The 17,530-nt window shown below is 31.6% G+C and overlaps 3 protein-coding genes across 4 annotated transcripts; 2 read left to right on the top strand and 1 right to left on the bottom strand.

Annotated features, from left to right (window-relative positions):
* Positions 1–3,891: 3,891 nt before the first annotated feature.
* LOC108856458 (rho GDP-dissociation inhibitor 1) lies at positions 3,892–5,692 on the bottom strand. 2 transcript variants are annotated; one of them, XM_018630261.2, is made up of 6 exons: positions 5,493–5,692; positions 5,140–5,338; positions 4,983–5,049; positions 4,535–4,753; positions 4,312–4,436; positions 3,892–4,220 (listed from the first exon to the last, which is right to left on the bottom strand). In XM_018630261.2, exons 2-6 carry the CDS (start codon positions 5,332–5,334, stop codon positions 4,143–4,145), a joined length of 684 nt encoding a protein of 227 aa, XP_018485763.1. In that variant the 5' UTR covers positions 5,335–5,338; positions 5,493–5,692; the 3' UTR covers positions 3,892–4,142. The 2 variants fall into 2 exon arrangements, with proteins under 2 accessions (XP_018485763.1, XP_018485762.1); XM_018630260.1 differs by having other exon boundaries at positions 5,140–5,601.
* Positions 5,693–8,028: 2,336 nt separating this feature from the next.
* LOC108857285 (exopolygalacturonase clone GBGA483-like) lies at positions 8,029–10,439 on the top strand. The gene is made up of 4 exons (XM_018631246.2): positions 8,029–8,745; positions 8,862–9,176; positions 9,310–9,825; positions 9,960–10,439. Exons 1-4 carry the CDS (start codon positions 8,194–8,196, stop codon positions 10,206–10,208), a joined length of 1,632 nt encoding a protein of 543 aa, XP_018486748.1. The 5' UTR covers positions 8,029–8,193; the 3' UTR covers positions 10,209–10,439.
* A 3,528-nt stretch (positions 10,440–13,967) lies between these two features.
* Positions 13,968–15,869, top strand: LOC108857286 (exopolygalacturonase clone GBGA483-like). The gene is made up of 4 exons (XM_018631247.2): positions 13,968–14,254; positions 14,342–14,656; positions 14,746–15,261; positions 15,379–15,869. Exons 1-4 carry the CDS (start codon positions 14,054–14,056, stop codon positions 15,625–15,627), a joined length of 1,281 nt encoding a protein of 426 aa, XP_018486749.1. The 5' UTR covers positions 13,968–14,053; the 3' UTR covers positions 15,628–15,869.
* The last annotated feature ends 1,661 nt before the right edge of the window (positions 15,870–17,530 follow it).

Below are 17,530 nucleotides of genomic sequence, written 5' to 3'. Positions count from 1 at the left end.
TTAGTTTAGTAAAATGTCATATACAGCCTAGAATAGTGGAATTACCATTATAAAATCTTTATTATCTAGAGAAACGGAGACCAAAAAGGTTCTAAACTCTTTGACCATCATCTTCTGTTGGTGCTCGATGAAACTATACACTAAAACCATATTTTCATAATTTTTGAATTTTATTCAAAATCCGTGGGTTAACCTCTTCTAAAATAATGAGTTTTCGGTAAATGCTCTTTATACTGAAGTTTATACCCTTCACTTTTGTTTAACAATTTCAAACGACATTCGACATTTGAATTAATGTATTCTAAACTATATTTCATGGTATATAGGAATTATTCTAACTTTTTAATATTTAGTTTAATAAAATTTCATATACTGTCTAGAATAGTGGAATTACCATTATACAATTTTTATTATCTAGAGAAACAAAGACCAAAAAGGTTCTAAACTCTTTGACCATCATCTTATGTTCGTGCTCGATGAAACTATACACTAAAACCATATTTTTCATATTTTGAAAAATTTTCAAAATCCGTGGGTTTAATAATGGAGTTTTCTGTAAATGCTCTATATACTGAAGTTTATACTCTTCACTTTTATTTAAAAATTTCAAATCACATTAGACATTTGAATTAATGTATTCTAAATTATATTTCATGGTATATTGGAATTATTATAATTTTTAATATTTAGTTTAGTAAAATTTCATATACTGCCTAGAATAGTGGAATTACCATTAAAAATCTTTATTATCTAGAGAAACGGCGACCAAAAAGGTTCTAAACTCTTTGACCATCATATTATTGTGTGTTCGATGAACTATATACTAAAACCAGATTTTCATATTTTTTTGTTTTTTTTTTCAAAATCCGTGGGTACCTTCTAAAATAATGAATTTTCGGTAAATGCTCTTATATACTGAAGTTTATACTCTTCACTTTTGTTTAAAACTTTCAGACCACATTCGACATTGAATTTATGTATTCTAAACTATATTTCATGGTATTTGGAATTATTCTAGTTTTTTAATATTTAGTTTAGTAAAATTTCATATACTGTCTAGAATAGAGGAATTACCATTATAAAATATTTATTACCTAGAGAAACGGAAACCAAAAAAAAATTAAACTCGTTGAAAATCATCTTATGTTGGTCTCGATAAACTATAAACTAAAATAATATTTTCATATTTTGAAGTTTTTTCAAAATCTGTGGGTTAATCCTTTTAAAATAATGAGTTTTCGGTGAATGCTCTATATACTGAAGTTATATACTCTTAACTTTTGTTTTGAAATTTTAAAACCACATTCGACATTTGAATTAATGTATTCTAAATTATATTTCATGGTATATAGGAATTATTCTAACTTTTTTAATATTTAATTTAATAAAATATCATATACTGTCTAGAATAGTGGAATTACCTTTATAAAATATTTATTATCTAGAGAAACGTAGACCAAAAAGGTTATAAACTCTTTGACCATCATCTTATGTTGGTGCTCGATGAAACTATACATTAAAACCAGAGTTTCATATTTTTGATTTTTTTTCAAAATCCGTGGGTTAACCCTTCTAAAATAATGATTTTTGGGTAAATGCTTTATATATACTAAAGTTTATACTCTTCACTTTTATTTAAAAAAATTTAAACCACATTAGACATTTGAATTAATGTATTCTAAATTATATTTCTTGGTAAATTGGAATTATTCTAATTTTTTAATATTTAGTTTAGTAAAATTTCATATACTGCCTAGAATAGTGGAATTACCATTATAAAATTCTTTATTATCTAGAAAAACGGAGAGAAAAAGGTTCTAAACTCTTTGACCATCATATTATGTTGGTGCTCGATGAAACTATACACCAAAACCATATTTTCATATTTTTGAATTTTTTTCAAAATCCGTGCGTTTTCGGTAAATGCTCTATATCCTGAAGTTTATACTCTTAAATTTTGTTTAAAATTTTCAAACCACATTCGACATTTGAAGTAATGTATTCTAAACTATTTCATGGTATATAGGAATTATTCTAACTTTTTAATATTTAATTTAATAAAATTTCATATATTGCCTTTTTTTTGTCAACGTAAATTTCATATATTGCCTAGAATAGTGGAATTACCATTATATAATCTTTATTATCTAGAGAAATGGAGACAAAAAAGGTTCTAAACTCTTTGACTATCATCTTATGTTGGTGCTCGATGAAACTATACATTAAAACCAAATTTTCATATTTTTGAATTTTTTTCAAAATCTGTGGGTTTACCCCTTCTAAAATAATGAGTTTTCGGTAAATGCTGTATATACTGAGGTTTATACTCTTTACTTTTATTTAAAATTTTCAAACCACATTAGACATTTGAATTGATTTATTTTTAATATATTTCATGGTATATTGGAATTATTCTAACTTTTTAATATTTAATTTTAGTAAAATTTCATATATTGCCTAGAATAGTAGAATTACCATTATAAAATCTTTATTATCTAGAGAAACAGAGACCAAAAAGGTTATAAACTCTTTGACCATCATCTTATGTTGGTGCTCGATGAAACTATACACTAAAACCATATTTTCATATTTTTGAATTTTTTAAAATTCCATGGGTTAACCCCCCCCCCCCTTCTAAAATAATGAGTTTTCGGTAAATGTTCTATATACTGAAGTTTATACTCTTCACTTTTGTTTAAAAATTTAAAACCACATTCGAAATTTGAATTAATGTATTCTAAACCTTATTTCATGGTATATTAGAATTATTCTAATTTTTTATATTTAGTTTAGTAAAATTTCATATACTGCTTAGAATAATGGAATTACCATTATAAAATCTTTATTATATAGAGAAACAGAGACAAAAAGGTTCTAAACTCTTTGACCATCATCTTATGTTGATGCTCGATAAAACTATACACTAAAACGATTTTCATATTTTTGAATTTTTTCCAAAATCCGTGGGTTAACCCCTTCTAAAATAATGAGTTTTGGGTAAATGCTCTATATACTGAAGTTTATACTCTTCACTTTTGTTTAAAATTTTCAAACCACATTTGACATTTGAATTAATGTATTCTAAACTATATTTCATGGTATATATGAATTATTCTAACTTTTTAATGTTTAGTTTAATAAAATTCCATATACTGCCTAGAATAATGGAATTACCATTCTAAAATCTTCATTATCTAGAGAAACAGAGACAACAAAGGTTCTAAACTCTTTGACCATCATCTTATGTTAGTGATCCATGAAACTATACACTAAAACCAGATTTTCATATTTTTGAAATTTTTTCAAAATCCGTGAGTTAACCACTTCTAAAATAATGAGTTTTCGGTAGATGCTCTATATACTGAAGTTTATAATCTTCACTTTTGTTTAAAATTTTCAAACCACATTCGACATTTGAATTAATGTATTCTAAACTATATTTTATGATATATAAGAAGTATTCTTATTTTTTAATATTTAGTTTAGTAAAATTTCATATACTGCATAGAATAGTGAAATTACCATTATAAAATCTTTATTATCTAGAGAAATGGAGACAGCAAAAATTCTAAATCTCTTTGACCATCATCTTATGTTAGTGATCTAAGAAACAATACACTAAAACTATATTTTCATATTTAAAAAAGAAAAATTAAATCTGTAGGTTAATCCCTTTTAAAATAATAAGTTTTCTGTAAATATTCTATATAGTGAAGTTTATAATCTTCACTTTTGTTTTAAAAATTTCAAACTACATTATACATTTGAATTAATGTATTCTAAATTCTATTTACCTTTTCTCTTTTTAACTTTCATCTCTTGAGAGTCAACTTTTGACTCTGACAATTAATCATTGTACATCTCAGGGTCTTAACTCTTAGCACAATCATATCCATCAAACACATTTTATGAAGCTAAAGATTGACTTGAGAACAATCACTGTCTTTCTTACTCGACAAAAAAAATCAAGACCAAAGAGGAAATAAATGTCGCTCTTGTTCTACGATAATAACCGGAAGAGGAAAAAAAACGATTCACAATAATATGTTCAACGATGAGAAAAAAGGAGATAGGGAGTGAAATAACAAACACACAACTTCTACTGACAAACACTTCATCTCAGGAGACTTTGTTCTCGAGTTTCAAACCGCAGCCCATTCTTTACGGATGTCGAAGCTGTAGTTGATCTCCAAGTAGCACTTGTTATCATCATCAAGAAACTGAAACCAAGATTTTTGGCAAAGTAAGGTTCAAGACCATCAAAGAATTATCTATCTATCTATCGCAGAGTTAAGATTCTCACTATCCGACCTTAGTTCTTGCAGAATATGATCCTCGAGCAAACATGCCAGAAGGAGTGGTCTCTTCAGGCATCACGTGGTTGTATGGCTCCGACTGAGGACTAAAGGTTCCAAGCATTTCCTTTCCTCTGTCCACTGATTCCAAAAAAAAAATCACCACATTCATTATCTCTTAGAAACAATTAAAGAAAATCTAAGACACACCACTTGTGTGTTGTTGTTATTTTTATTACCTTTAACACCGGTCTTCCAAACAGTATTGGTGTACCTAAGACCAGAGACAATGTTGTTATTAACATGAAACGTGAACTTCAAGTTGTACTTGCTCCCTTCTTTCAAAGTAAACCACATCCCCTTTGGATTCCCATTCTCCGGAACCATAAGAACGATATCAGGTCTTCCGGGGGATAAGATGGCCAAGCTAATGATCTTCACTTCAGGGTCAAGAGTCTCTGCACATATAAAAGAGACAACAACTTCATAAAAATTCAAAAAAAATATATATATATTTGTGAATCTAAACATTATGTATATATACATAAAGAAATGTATAATCAAGCAAGGCATAATACAAGATCGTATGTTCATATTTGAAGATAAACAACCAACCAACCAGATCTAGTATATGATCCAAATTAACATGAATCACATAGACAACAATGGATCTAACAAATCATTTACCTCCAATGTTGGTGACATCAACACTTCCGAGAAGCTGTTCTTTCCACTTCCTCAGACTCTCATCGTCCTAAAACAATCAGATTCATCGGAAACACAGAGAATTCTTCAAAATTGTTATATAATTTAATTATTATTTAAAAGAAAAAGAGAAAAGAACCTTATCCTTCTCGAGATGTTCCTTGATAGTGTACTGAGGACCCAATTGTAATTTGGAATCATCGTCTTCTTCTTCCTCGGCAGCGCTAAGAGAGGCTTCGCTCATTTGCCTCCCCAAGGATCCAGTAGCACCCTCGTCGTCGGTGCCATCGTGTTGATGAGACGTTTTGGAAGTGTTTTCGTCGTCGAACCCCATGTCCCTGGAACCAGATACAGCTCCAGACATCAAATCAAAATCAGATCAGATCAACTCGTCTTCCTCCCCCTCCTCCCTTCTCAAAAAAAGCCTTGAGAAGTTTGTTTCCAAAATGTATCGGAGAGAGAAGGAGAAAAGAAGAAAAAAAAGAACCGAACCTTTAGGGAGTTTGGTTCTGTGTTTTAACGGGAAGGAGGAGGAGATTGAGTCATGTGGTGATCCGAGTTATAAGAGAGAGAGAGAGAGAGAGAAGAGATCGTGAGAGTCACTAACGAGAATTTCCACGCGCAGAGGAGACAAAGCCTCGAGCCACGATAAAGACAAATCTCTCTCTTTATGTTTTGTTTTAAAATTTACTAAAAGACATTTATCTCTCGCGGTCAGGGTTAATTTAATGTTGAATTATTCGGTCCGAGTTACTCTTAACCAATTTGATATTACCAGGTTTTATTCGGTTTGATTTTTGGAACTAATTGCATGAGAGAATGAAGTAGGGCTGGGCGTTCGGGTACCCATTCGGGTTTCGGTTCAGTCCATTCGGGTTTCGAGTTTTCGAGGTTACAGATTTCAGCCCCATTCGGATATTTCTAAATTTCGGTTCGAGTTCGGTTCGGATCTTTGCGGGTTTGGTTCGAGTTCGGATAACCCATTTAAAATGTTTATAAATTTTAAAAATCTATTATATACTTTAAATTTCCAAAATATATAAGAGAGATAATATATCACATATAAATTTTCATAATATATATGTCAAAATATTTTAATTTAACATATAAATTGGTTTTCTTTGAATATATGGATAAAGAATCAATAGATATTTAACTATTTTGGTGTTTTTAGTATACTTTAGCTATTTAAACATTTACTTTTGTTTATTTGCATATATTTTTCGAGTATTTTGGAAAACTTAAAGGTATCTTATATATTTTTAATATTTTTAATATACCTTATATATAAAAATAATGTATATATTTAAGTATATAAATTTATTTCGGATACATTCGGGTACCCACAATACTTTGGTTCGGATCGGGTTCGGTTTCGGTTCTTTAAATACCGAAATTTTGAACCCGTTCGGATATTTAATCAATTTCGGTTCAGATTCGGTGCTACTTTTTCGGATCGGGTTCGGTTTGGTTTTTCAGGTTCGGATTTTTTGCCCAGCCCTAGAATGAAGCGTCTTTCCGAGGGAAGAGACTAAGAGCATCAGCATCAACGATGCGTGCCGAGATTCATCATGTGTTGACTTTTATTACCTTTTTTCGTTTGTTTTTACCAAAAAAAAAAAATTAATAATAATAGTTGGACCAATCGTGGGCCACCACGTGTCGTGGGGTCCACAAAATCCACATGATATCGCCTCTTCCCAATGATACTGCAAGGGGCGAATTCATTGATTTTACTTTATTTTAATATTTTTTTTCTTAGACTCCGTGCCATAATCCGCTAATGCGGATGGCCTAAGAACATGTTTATCTGGAACTTTTTAGCGTGAAGTTCTTAGCTAACTATAAAAAACCATCTCTTAACTTTTAACTAAAAAAATTAAGAATCAGTTCTTAAATATCTTATTTTCCAAAACATAAAAATGCAATTAAATGATGTAAACATTCTATCTAATCAATAATCATATGCAGCAAAAAAAGCTATTTGATTCAATCGGTTTGTTTCAAATAATGTGATTTAATAGACCACACTTTACAGCGATTGTCACTATTTATGGTTGTAAAATCCTTATCTCAGCATTTATGAGGACACTGATCTAAAACCTAACAGATTTTCGCACATACTTCCAATTGATATCTCTAATCTGAATCATATGCTAGCTTGTTTGGGTATTGGTCACGTAAATCATCTTTGTTACACATGACGTAAATCATCTTCCTTTATAAAAAAAGAAACATTGGCTTAGGGCATCATTTTAAAATTTAAAACACTTGGTAGCATGTATTTCACTAAGAAGCAGTGCTTCCTTTAGTTACTAGTTTTTAGAAAATTGTCAAACTTACAAAAAAAAAGTGGTAAAATAATGTAAAGATTGCTTATTACCAACTTACCGTCTTCTTCTAGTCACTATTACTTTCAGAAATTAGAGAATCCTTATTAACAAAGCTTTTCATCTCACTTTTCTCATAAATCATTGTAATTAAGATAATTCTTCTTCTTTCATCACTGAGAATCTTGACTCACTTTCAAATACATATCAGATCTAACGTAGCCTCAAAACAAACTGAAACCATATATAGTCGCTCTCTAATGATTTTTTTCCTTTCCCAACTCTTAGCTCAGGTGAGGTGTTGAATGATATAACTAGGTATGGTCAAAAACCCTGAATCAATCCTACCAATGCTAATCTAACATGTAAAGAAAGCTGAGAGGCTGGGTTTTGATTTTACAACCATAGTATACAGCATTGCCAAGTAGTCTGAAGATAGTATGCTAGCTCTCCATGTCTGTCTTGTCTTATAGGGTTTTACTGGTATACTCTAAAATAAAATGGTATCGTTTTAGTCCATCGTTCGTCAACACACGAGCGCATCAACTATCCTTCAGGTTGGGCCCATTTACTTAATTATCGTAAAGTCTAAGCCCATTAACCATCATTTCCACGAATCCTTCGTTTGTATTTATAACTCCATAAATAGAAAACGCACCAAATCAATAGGATCACGCATAATTCTCTCATCTCAAATTCGATACTATTATTAGTTTGTGGTTTTCAGACTCCTTGTGCTCCACTACAAAACGAGCTCTCGACTCATCAGAACAAATCAGAAAACAAAAACAAAAAAGAGGATAAACATAAAAAGAAGCTACAAAAAAAAATTATAAGTATCAATAAGGTAAACTACAATAAAAATGGTCCGCATGCGTAAACCAAAGGCGTTGTTTGTTGTACTACTAGTGGTTTTGGCCATCTCAGTAGCAAAGGCTGCCAAGGATCTCAAAGAAAAAGATGCTGGAGTCCCAAGAAACTTAAGTGAAGACGATAATCCTATAAAAGATGGAAAAGATGGGAAAGATGCAAAAGATGGAAAAGATGCAAAAGATGGAAAGGATGGAAAAGATGCAAAAGATGCAAAAGATGGAAAAGATTCAAAAGATGGAAAAGATGCAAAAGATGGAAAAGATTCAAAAGATGCAAAAGATGAAAAAGATGCATCTATCGGTTCCAAAATAAAAGACAAAGTCAAAGGAGCTGCTGCGTCGGTTGCATCAGCTGCATCTAACGCATCTTCTGCCTCAGCTGCATCTGTCGCTTCTGCTGCCTCGGCTGCATCAGGTAAAATCAAAGGAGCTGTTGCACCTATTGGTGATAAGTTGGGAATCAAAGGAGGCGCGCCAAGCGGTCCATCAATGGATGTTAAAGCAAGTGGAGCTAAAGGAGATGGCAAAACTGATGACAGTGCGGTACGTAAACCAAATCTTTTTTATTTATTATACTACGTTTTCTTCCCTCTTATTATTATGTTTTTTTTTTACGTAAAGAGTATTGTGGTTGTGTCGACAATATGGTATTATTATAGGCATTTATGGATGTATGGAAAAAAGCAATTGCAGCAACAACACCAACAACGATTTTAGTGCCAAAGGGTGACTACATGGTGGAAACCTTAGAACTCGAAGGTCCAAGCAAAAGTCCCATCACTTTCGAAATGCAAGGCAATCTTAAGGCTCCATCTGCTGTCACTACCCGAAAACCGCATAGTGGATGGGTTAATTTCAAAAAACTCGAGGGCTTCATTTTGAATGGAAACGGAGCCATTTTTGACGGTCAAGGCTCAGTGGCTTGGAAGGTCAATGACTGCAAACAAACCGGCAAATGCAACAATCTCCCCATCGTAAGCACTTTCAACTAGGTTTAAAATGTCTTTTTTTTTTTTTTTATAAATGTCTTTTTTTAATCACTAGACTTTGACTCGCTTTCTAAATATTCGTTTACAAAGTATATATGTGTGTGTGCTTTGGTAACAGAACATCCGACTTACGCAACTCACTAACTCGCAAATTTCCGGCATAACATCAACAAACAGCAAACTATTCCACATGAACATCCATCAATGCAACAACGTAACTCTTACAGATGTTCATATTGAGGCACCACCTGAGAGTCTCAACACCGATGGTATCCACGTCGGAAAGTCCGTAGGCGTCACCATAAGAGGGTCAAAGATTAGAACCGGAGATGACTGCATTTCCATTGGAGGCGGTACTGAAAATTTACTTGTCGAGGGCGTAGAATGTGGACCAGGACACGGTCTTTCCATCGGAAGTCTTGGAAAGCACCCTAATGAGCAACCAGTGAAAGGAATCACCATTCGTAAATGCATCATTAAGCATACCGATAATGGTGTTCGTATCAAAACATGGCCTGGATCTCCCCCTGGTCTCGTCTCCAACGTTATTTTTGAAGATATCACCATGGACAATGTTAGCTTGCCCGTTCTCATCGACCAAGTGTACTGCCCTCATGGCAAATGCAAAAGTGGGGTATGTAACTGAATCAAAATCTTTGGTATATCTGGAACACACTTTAGTAATCATGGACTTTCAACTTAAACAATCATTTATAGTGAATATTTGACCAAGCGTTTAAAATCTCTACTTAATTAATATGTGTGCAGGCATCAAAAGTACAGTTGGAGAACCTGAACTTCAAGAACATTCATGGCACATCATCAACAAAGATTGCTGTGCAACTAAACTGCAGTCCAGGCGCTCCTTGCCAAAAAGTTACTTTGTCTGACATAAACTTGGTCAGCAGCGGTAAAGAGGGTGCAGCTGTCTCGGCATGTTCTAACGTCAAGCCTATTGTCACCGGGAAAATGATTCCACCGGCTTGCACCGAAGAATGTAAACCGGATAAAAAATAATTCGCTTGCCCACCAAGCTTTCATCCGATCTGGTGGAGATGATTCCATTAGATGGAGTATTAAATTATGTCAAGTTTTTTTTTGTCGAATAAATAGGCAATAGTCCCTTTACGCTTGGAGTTTACCAGCTAAAGAGTGACTAATGACTGAGTAGTAATTAATGTACGATTCGAATCATGCGAGAATGTTTAAACTTTTATTTAATAAAGGAGGACATCATTGAATAATTTAGGTCTTATCTTTTTCATATTTTTAATACATGTATAATTCAACATAATTCTATATTAGATCCCTGTTCTAAAATGTAAAACTCGGTCACCTAGCCGATTTAACGGCCGGCCGAAAAATCGCTATAGAGTGAGAAACCGTGGCGAATTGAAGCTATGCGCTAAAAAAATCGGATTAAAAACAACAATATTTTTTACTTATTTGAACCTATAAATCTAATAATCTACTTTATATTTGTGAATTTTTGGCAAAAACAACAAGAAAAATGAAGAAAATTATTTTAGAAACCGTCAAAATTCTATAGCCGTCACGTTTTCACAGTTGTAAAGATCTAAAAATTAAAGGGGAATATGATATGTAAATTACGGTTCTATCTTTCGTTAAAAAGAAACATAAAAATACTATTAAAATGTATTTTCTGACACGCAAACTCGGGTTCCTCTGTTAAATGAAAGGGCACTTACCACTGCACCACACTATCGTTACGAATTATAATGTAAATATATTATAGAGAAGCTAAATAAAACCGCCGATTAATTTCTGAATTAATTGATTTGGTGCTAGGCGCTACCTGACCGCACACGTAGCGTCTACTGAATTTCCGAGCAAGGATTATAATTATATCATTGTGTTTGTTTGAAAAACTTTTGTAAGAGACCTCGCGCACCATCCGCACAAGCCTATCATGTAAACTCTAAAGTCTACCAAATACGAAAATCTAACACTCTTTGTGCATATGAAAACTCATGTGGGACGCATCAAGCATATTTCTCAAGAAAAATGTACTTAAGTGTCATTACATCTACTAGCTAAACGAAGTGCGTAAACTTCCTTTGCACGTTCGCATGTAGTTGAAAGATTTACTACGCTGCTCCTCATGCTGATCCTTCAAGTCCTCCTAACGCAGTAGATGTATTTTCTTATAATAAAATCACTCGAAGTAACGTTTTTTTTTTTTCAGTCGAAGTAACGTTTAAAAAGCCATTTCTCTCATTTGAAAGATAATACATGCTAATACTAATACCTAACCCCTCCTGATGCTGACAAAAGAAAGTTTCATTAATATGCCTTGCCATATATTTATATATATATACACATAAGGGTAAGCCATCCAAACTTCGGATTAAAACATCCAAATTAATAGGATATATCTTTTGTAAAAGTAATCTTATTAGTATCCGTAAACAAAAAAAAATTGTAGCTAAATTTTTAAGACTGATTACCTCAACACGCTCATGAATTAAGTTCTAGTTCCCATGAATTTAGATTTGAACAATTCTAATAAAAATATGAAAAAAACTATTAAATTTTTGTTTGTTTTAAAAAGATAACAAATACAAGTGAGAGTACACTAATACCATCATGCTTGAAATTGAAACCTTTTGTTAAGGAGTGGTACACATTCACACATAGCTGGTGATGATTTTTTTATTGGAAGTCATTGTTTGAAAATCAATACCCAAAAAAAGTTCGAAAGCCTATTGAAGTATTCAATTTTTTGAAAAATGGAGAACTGTTACTAAAAACATAGAATTTCTTAACATATATTGTCTACTATTCCGGTGATGATCACCGCAGCTGAATAAAGTATTTCGAAGTTGGAGTTGGTAAAAATTTTTTGCGCTCTATTATGTCACAGAAAAGGTTAAAAGACTTGATTATATAAGTTTAATGGATAATTTTGTAAGAAAAAAATGTAACAACATCTATTTTTCAACAATAAGTGTTTTAATATCACTATTTTTTTATAAACAGAATATGAAATTTGATTTTTTTTTAACGAAAATTAAAGTTGTTTTTAATACTGTTTAGTTTTAGATTGGAGCATTATAAAAGGTTATTCAGCACTGTATATCTGTTAAGAGTTATTCTTGGGTTCACCCCTAGAGTGAATCTGGAGGTTCACCAACCAATAGGAATCACTCATTTCACAATTGATATCTTTTAAAAAAGGAAACAAAATATTGTGAAGTTATATTATGTTTTTAAAATAAATAAAATAGAAACAAATAAAAATAATAGTAGTTACAAAAAATGATTTAAAAAAATATTTTTAACATCATAAAAAAAATAAACCCTAAACCCTAAATCATAAACCCTAAACCCTTGAGTATACCCTAAACCCTTGGGTATACGCTAAACCATTGGATAATCTTAAACTCTAAACCCTAAATTCTAGTATATGCAAAAAAAAATTAGATATTTTAACGCCATCATCGAAATACTAAACCCTAAATCTTAAACTCTAAATCCTAAACTCTTGGGTAAATCATAAACACTTGGATAATCCTAAACTTTAAATCAAAAACACTAAAACAATAAATCTTAAAAATACTAAACCCCTAATCTTAATTCCTAAACTCTTTTTAAGATTAAAGATTTCGTATTTTTAAGATTTACTGTTTAATGTTTTTAGTTTAGAATTTAGAGTTTAGGGTTTAGTGTTTTGATGACGGAGTTAAAATATTTTTATTTTTTTTTGCATATATTACTATTTTTATTTATTTTTAACATTTTTTTATTTTAAAAACATAATATAACTTGATAATATTTTGTTTCCTTTTTCAAAAGATATCAATTATGAAATGAATGATTCTTATTGGTTGGGTGAACCTCTGAGTTCACTCTAGGGGTGAACCCAAGAATAAGTCATCTGTTAACCCCATTTCGAACTATTTTTGTACTTGAGAGTCAAAGAATTTTCGAAGAGCATCTAGTGTTCTAAGTAACATTGTCCATTTCTTTATGGTGCCAGGCCAGCCTTGATTAAAGAAGACCAAGGTAGTGTTTTAGAGGCCATATTTTATATTAAATAATTAGGGATATCTAATATTTGATGTTGAATCATATAAATATTCATATATTCTTCTCATTTTCATTAATTATTCAGACATTCTGATTTATCAGACATTGTACAATACATTGTAGTTACATACAATCACATTTAGTCGAAGGCATATTTTTAGTAACAAGTTGAAACCACATGTAAACATATCATACATAATAATCTATAATATTATTTCAGTTTTTTTTTATGTTTAAGCATATTTTAGTTAAACTCGAACATATAACTCAGAAAACCAAACTAATCCAAAATAACTTGCATCAAACTAAACCAAATTACAACTTTTCTATATTCTCTTTCTTTCATAAAACCTAACAAAAACTAAGTCATAAACTGGATTGTTCACTCTAAGTCAAAGATGCTATTGATCAAGTTTAATCTTACAATTGTGATGAAAGTATATTAACATAAAAATATATGTAAACAATTATGTGTAAATATACTTACATACATATTAATAAAGCAAGCATATTTACGTATATTTTTAGCAATATGAAAAAATGGAAGTTATATGTACATAAATAACACCCCATATTTAGAAAACGCACCAAGTCAGAAGGATCATCGTGCATGATTAGCTAATTCCTGTATGATTCTATTTTTAGATGTGTAGAAGGAGTTTGTGGTTTTCGTTTCCTTCTGCGCTGCTATAAAACAGACTTTCATCTCATCATCAGAACCAAAAAACAAAAAAAAAACAAAAAAAAAACAAAAAAACAAAAAAATAAATAAGGATCTAGTATTAAATAAGACAAAATAAAAGAGAATAAAAATGGTGGGTTTGCGCAGAGCAAAGACGGTACTTCTTGTACTAGTAGTGGCTATTTTGAACACAATAGCAAACGGGGCACCCCTTGATCCAGGACCCAAAGGAAGCGGCGCAGCTGCACCAACAGGACCCGCAGGAACTGGTGGAGCACTTGACGTTAAAGCAGCAGGAGCCAAAGGAGACGGAACAACCGATGACACTGCGGTACGTACCAAATCTGATATTACACATATACATAGGTTTATTCTCTCTTATTTTATTTATTAGATTCCCTTATGGTTTTATATGTAGGCATTTTTGGCTGTATGGAAAACAGCGTGTGAAGCAGCAGGACCGAGCACGATTACAATGCCAAAGGGTGATTATTTGGTGAACAACATAGAGTTCTTAGGTCCGTGCAAGGGTCCTGTCACTTTGGAAATGCACGGCAATATGAAGGCTCCGGCTACGGTCGGTGCCACTAAGCCTAACAGCGGATGGATTGATTTTACAAATCTTGCTGATTTCACTTTGAATGGAAACGGAGCCATTTTTGACGGTCAAGGCTCCCTCGCTTGGAAGGCCAATGACTGCGCAAAAACTGGAAAATGCAACTCTCTCCCCATCGTAAGAACGTTCACTTTACATCAACTATAATTTTTAATGTTATAACTATTAGCAGTTTGGTGAGTTTATTATGCACTTTTTGGTAACAGAACATACGATTCACGGGTCTCACAAACTCCAAAATTATTGGCATAACATCAACGAACAGCAAACTTTTCCACATGAACGTTCTCAACTGCAAGAACGTAACTCTTGAGAAAATTGGTATTGATGCACCACCGGAGAGTCTCAACACTGATGGTATCCACATTGGAAGGTCCATCGGCGTGAACTTACTAGGGGCAAAGATTAAAACAGGAGATGACTGTGTTTCCATAGGAGATGGTACTGAGAATCTCATTGTTGAGAATGTGGAATGTGGACCGGGACACGGCATTGCCGTAGGGAGTCTAGGAAGGTACCCTAATGAGCAACCAGTCAAAGGAGTCACAGTGAGGAAATGCCTCATCAAGAACACCATGAATGGTGTTCGCATCAAGACATGGCCTGGATCTCCTCCTGGTATTGCCTCCAACATTATTTTTGAGGATATCACAATGGACAATGTTAGCACTCCCGTTCTCATCGACCAAGAGTACTGTCCTTATGCCGACTGCAAAGTTGGGGTATGTTACCGAATCAAATATTATAACAAAAATAAAAAACACACGTTATGAGAAACTAAAAAATTAAAGATTTGTCACGTCATATAAATCTAACTATATTTATTAACATAAGTGTAGGTACCTTCTAAGGTGAAATTGTCGGACGTGACCTTCAAGAACATTAAGGGCACATCAGCGACAAAGATTGCTGTGAAATTAATCTGCAGCTCAGGCACGCCTTGCACTAATGTTGCTCTTGCTGACATCAACTTGGTCCACAAAGGTGCAGAAGGACCAGCTGTAGGGGCCTGTGCTAACATGAAGCCTGTTCTCACCGGACAGATGATTCCACCTGCTTGCACTGAGATCGCTAAATCGGGTCCTTGAATTTTATAGTCGCTTGTCCACCAAGCATCCATCTAATCTGGTTAATTAAGACACTTTGATTAATTAGACTGCGATGGAAAAGTTTTGATATATCACTTTTGTATTTATTATACTTTTTGACATATAAATGATGTGGATATCTCCAGAGAGAGTGACACATTACTGAGTAGTAAATTTTGTATGATTCTCAATATGCAAGAGTGTTTTAATATATATAATAATATTATTAAAAATTTGAAGTATTTTTTATTATGTTTTCTACAAATTTAATTTAGACTAGACTTCGGCGCATATGTTTGTTTTTACTTTTTATAAATAAATATTTATTTTTATAATTGATAATATATATTTTAAAATTTGTATTTTAAGTAATTGATTAATTTGACATTTTTAAATACAACAATTTTATAGTTTACATTGTAATATAATCCTTATTTTTAGAATGTGACATGCATATCCGCAAAAATATATTTTTTTGGGAACCGTGCAACCATACGTGTATTTATTTTCACTTTTTATAATTAAATTATTTTTTTATAACTTTTATAGTGTATATTTATAGTTTAAATGTATTATATATTTGTTTTAAATGGAATTTAAAAACATAAAATATTATTTATTACATAAATAATTATTTTTCTACCATCAATTATATCATCTATATTTCTTATCATATTTATTTTATAGTATTTATAAATAATTTTATTTATATTAAAGTATAATACCAATAATATATTAATATATTAATTTTTATTTATTTATTTGTTGTAAAATTGATTATTTTGTGGTTTTGAATTTTTTTATTAAATAATGAGAAATATAACTACAGATGCTTAAAACAATATATGCTATAAATTTTATAAATGAATAAAATAATTCCCAATATTATAGAAATTATGAAAAATTATATTACAGAAATTACGGGTACTCTATGATTTTAGTCACATATTTTTTTATCTATTTTTAGATTAGTTAAAAAGTATATAATCAAAGTCTGAAACTGAAAATATATATTTTATTTTCATTTATGAAAACTGTAAAAAAGGAAGCTTAATTAAATTATATAGTATCATTTATTGGCAAGCTAGATTATAGGAAGTAGTTTGGACTAAAAAGAATGAATTCAACTTTTAAACAATTAATCATTTTAATCATAATTTAAAAAGTATCTACACGACTTGTTTGGTATATTAATGTTCAAATGATTTTAGGAAATTATTTACTTCTTGGAAAAGATAAGCATTTATTAAAGATAGATTTATTTAATTTTTATTGGCAGTGGATTAATGTAAATATTGTGTAATTTTAAGGGTTATTTTTAATTTGTATTTCAGTATTAACAGATTACATATTTCCCTATAAATTTAACCTTTTTTTATTTAACCTTGGAAGTATCTCAGACCCATGAAGAGACTCAAACTTATTCCCAAAGGTGTGGTGCAGTCCATGGATTGATCCTCACTCCAGATATTCAAATAGATCGTAAGAAAGGCCCATATCCGTGTGACCACAAAGTGAAGTGTAGTGGGGTACCTTCGAACTCGGTTGACTAGATTTCCCAAAACTTACCTACCACTAGAACATCATCTCGTAATTAAATATAAATTTAACTTTCATATGCAGATGTAGCGCATCCATCTTGAATTATACTCTCAGTGATATAGTGTTGATCGATAAAAAGGTACATGTAACTGAAAGTAATCTAGACTTTTCTTTTATTAATTGAATAAAAATGATTGATTTATGTTAAGGGGTTTTAAATTCAAGCAAGAGTGAGAAACAAATTCATTCGTCGATATGAATCTTATCTACTGGAAGGAAGTTGGGTCGAGATTGAAGATTTTTGTCTTCTACCTAAACATGTAGATGAATAGTTACATACCTTTTATTATCTCATTTATCA

This window comes from Raphanus sativus, chromosome 5 (genome assembly GCF_000801105.2).
Source record: "Raphanus sativus cultivar WK10039 chromosome 5, ASM80110v3, whole genome shotgun sequence".
In the NCBI taxonomy this organism is placed as follows: Eukaryota; Viridiplantae; Streptophyta; class Magnoliopsida; order Brassicales; family Brassicaceae; genus Raphanus; species Raphanus sativus.
The sequence above is the reverse complement of the archived record's forward strand: the minus strand, read 5'-3'. Positions and strand labels throughout refer to the sequence as shown.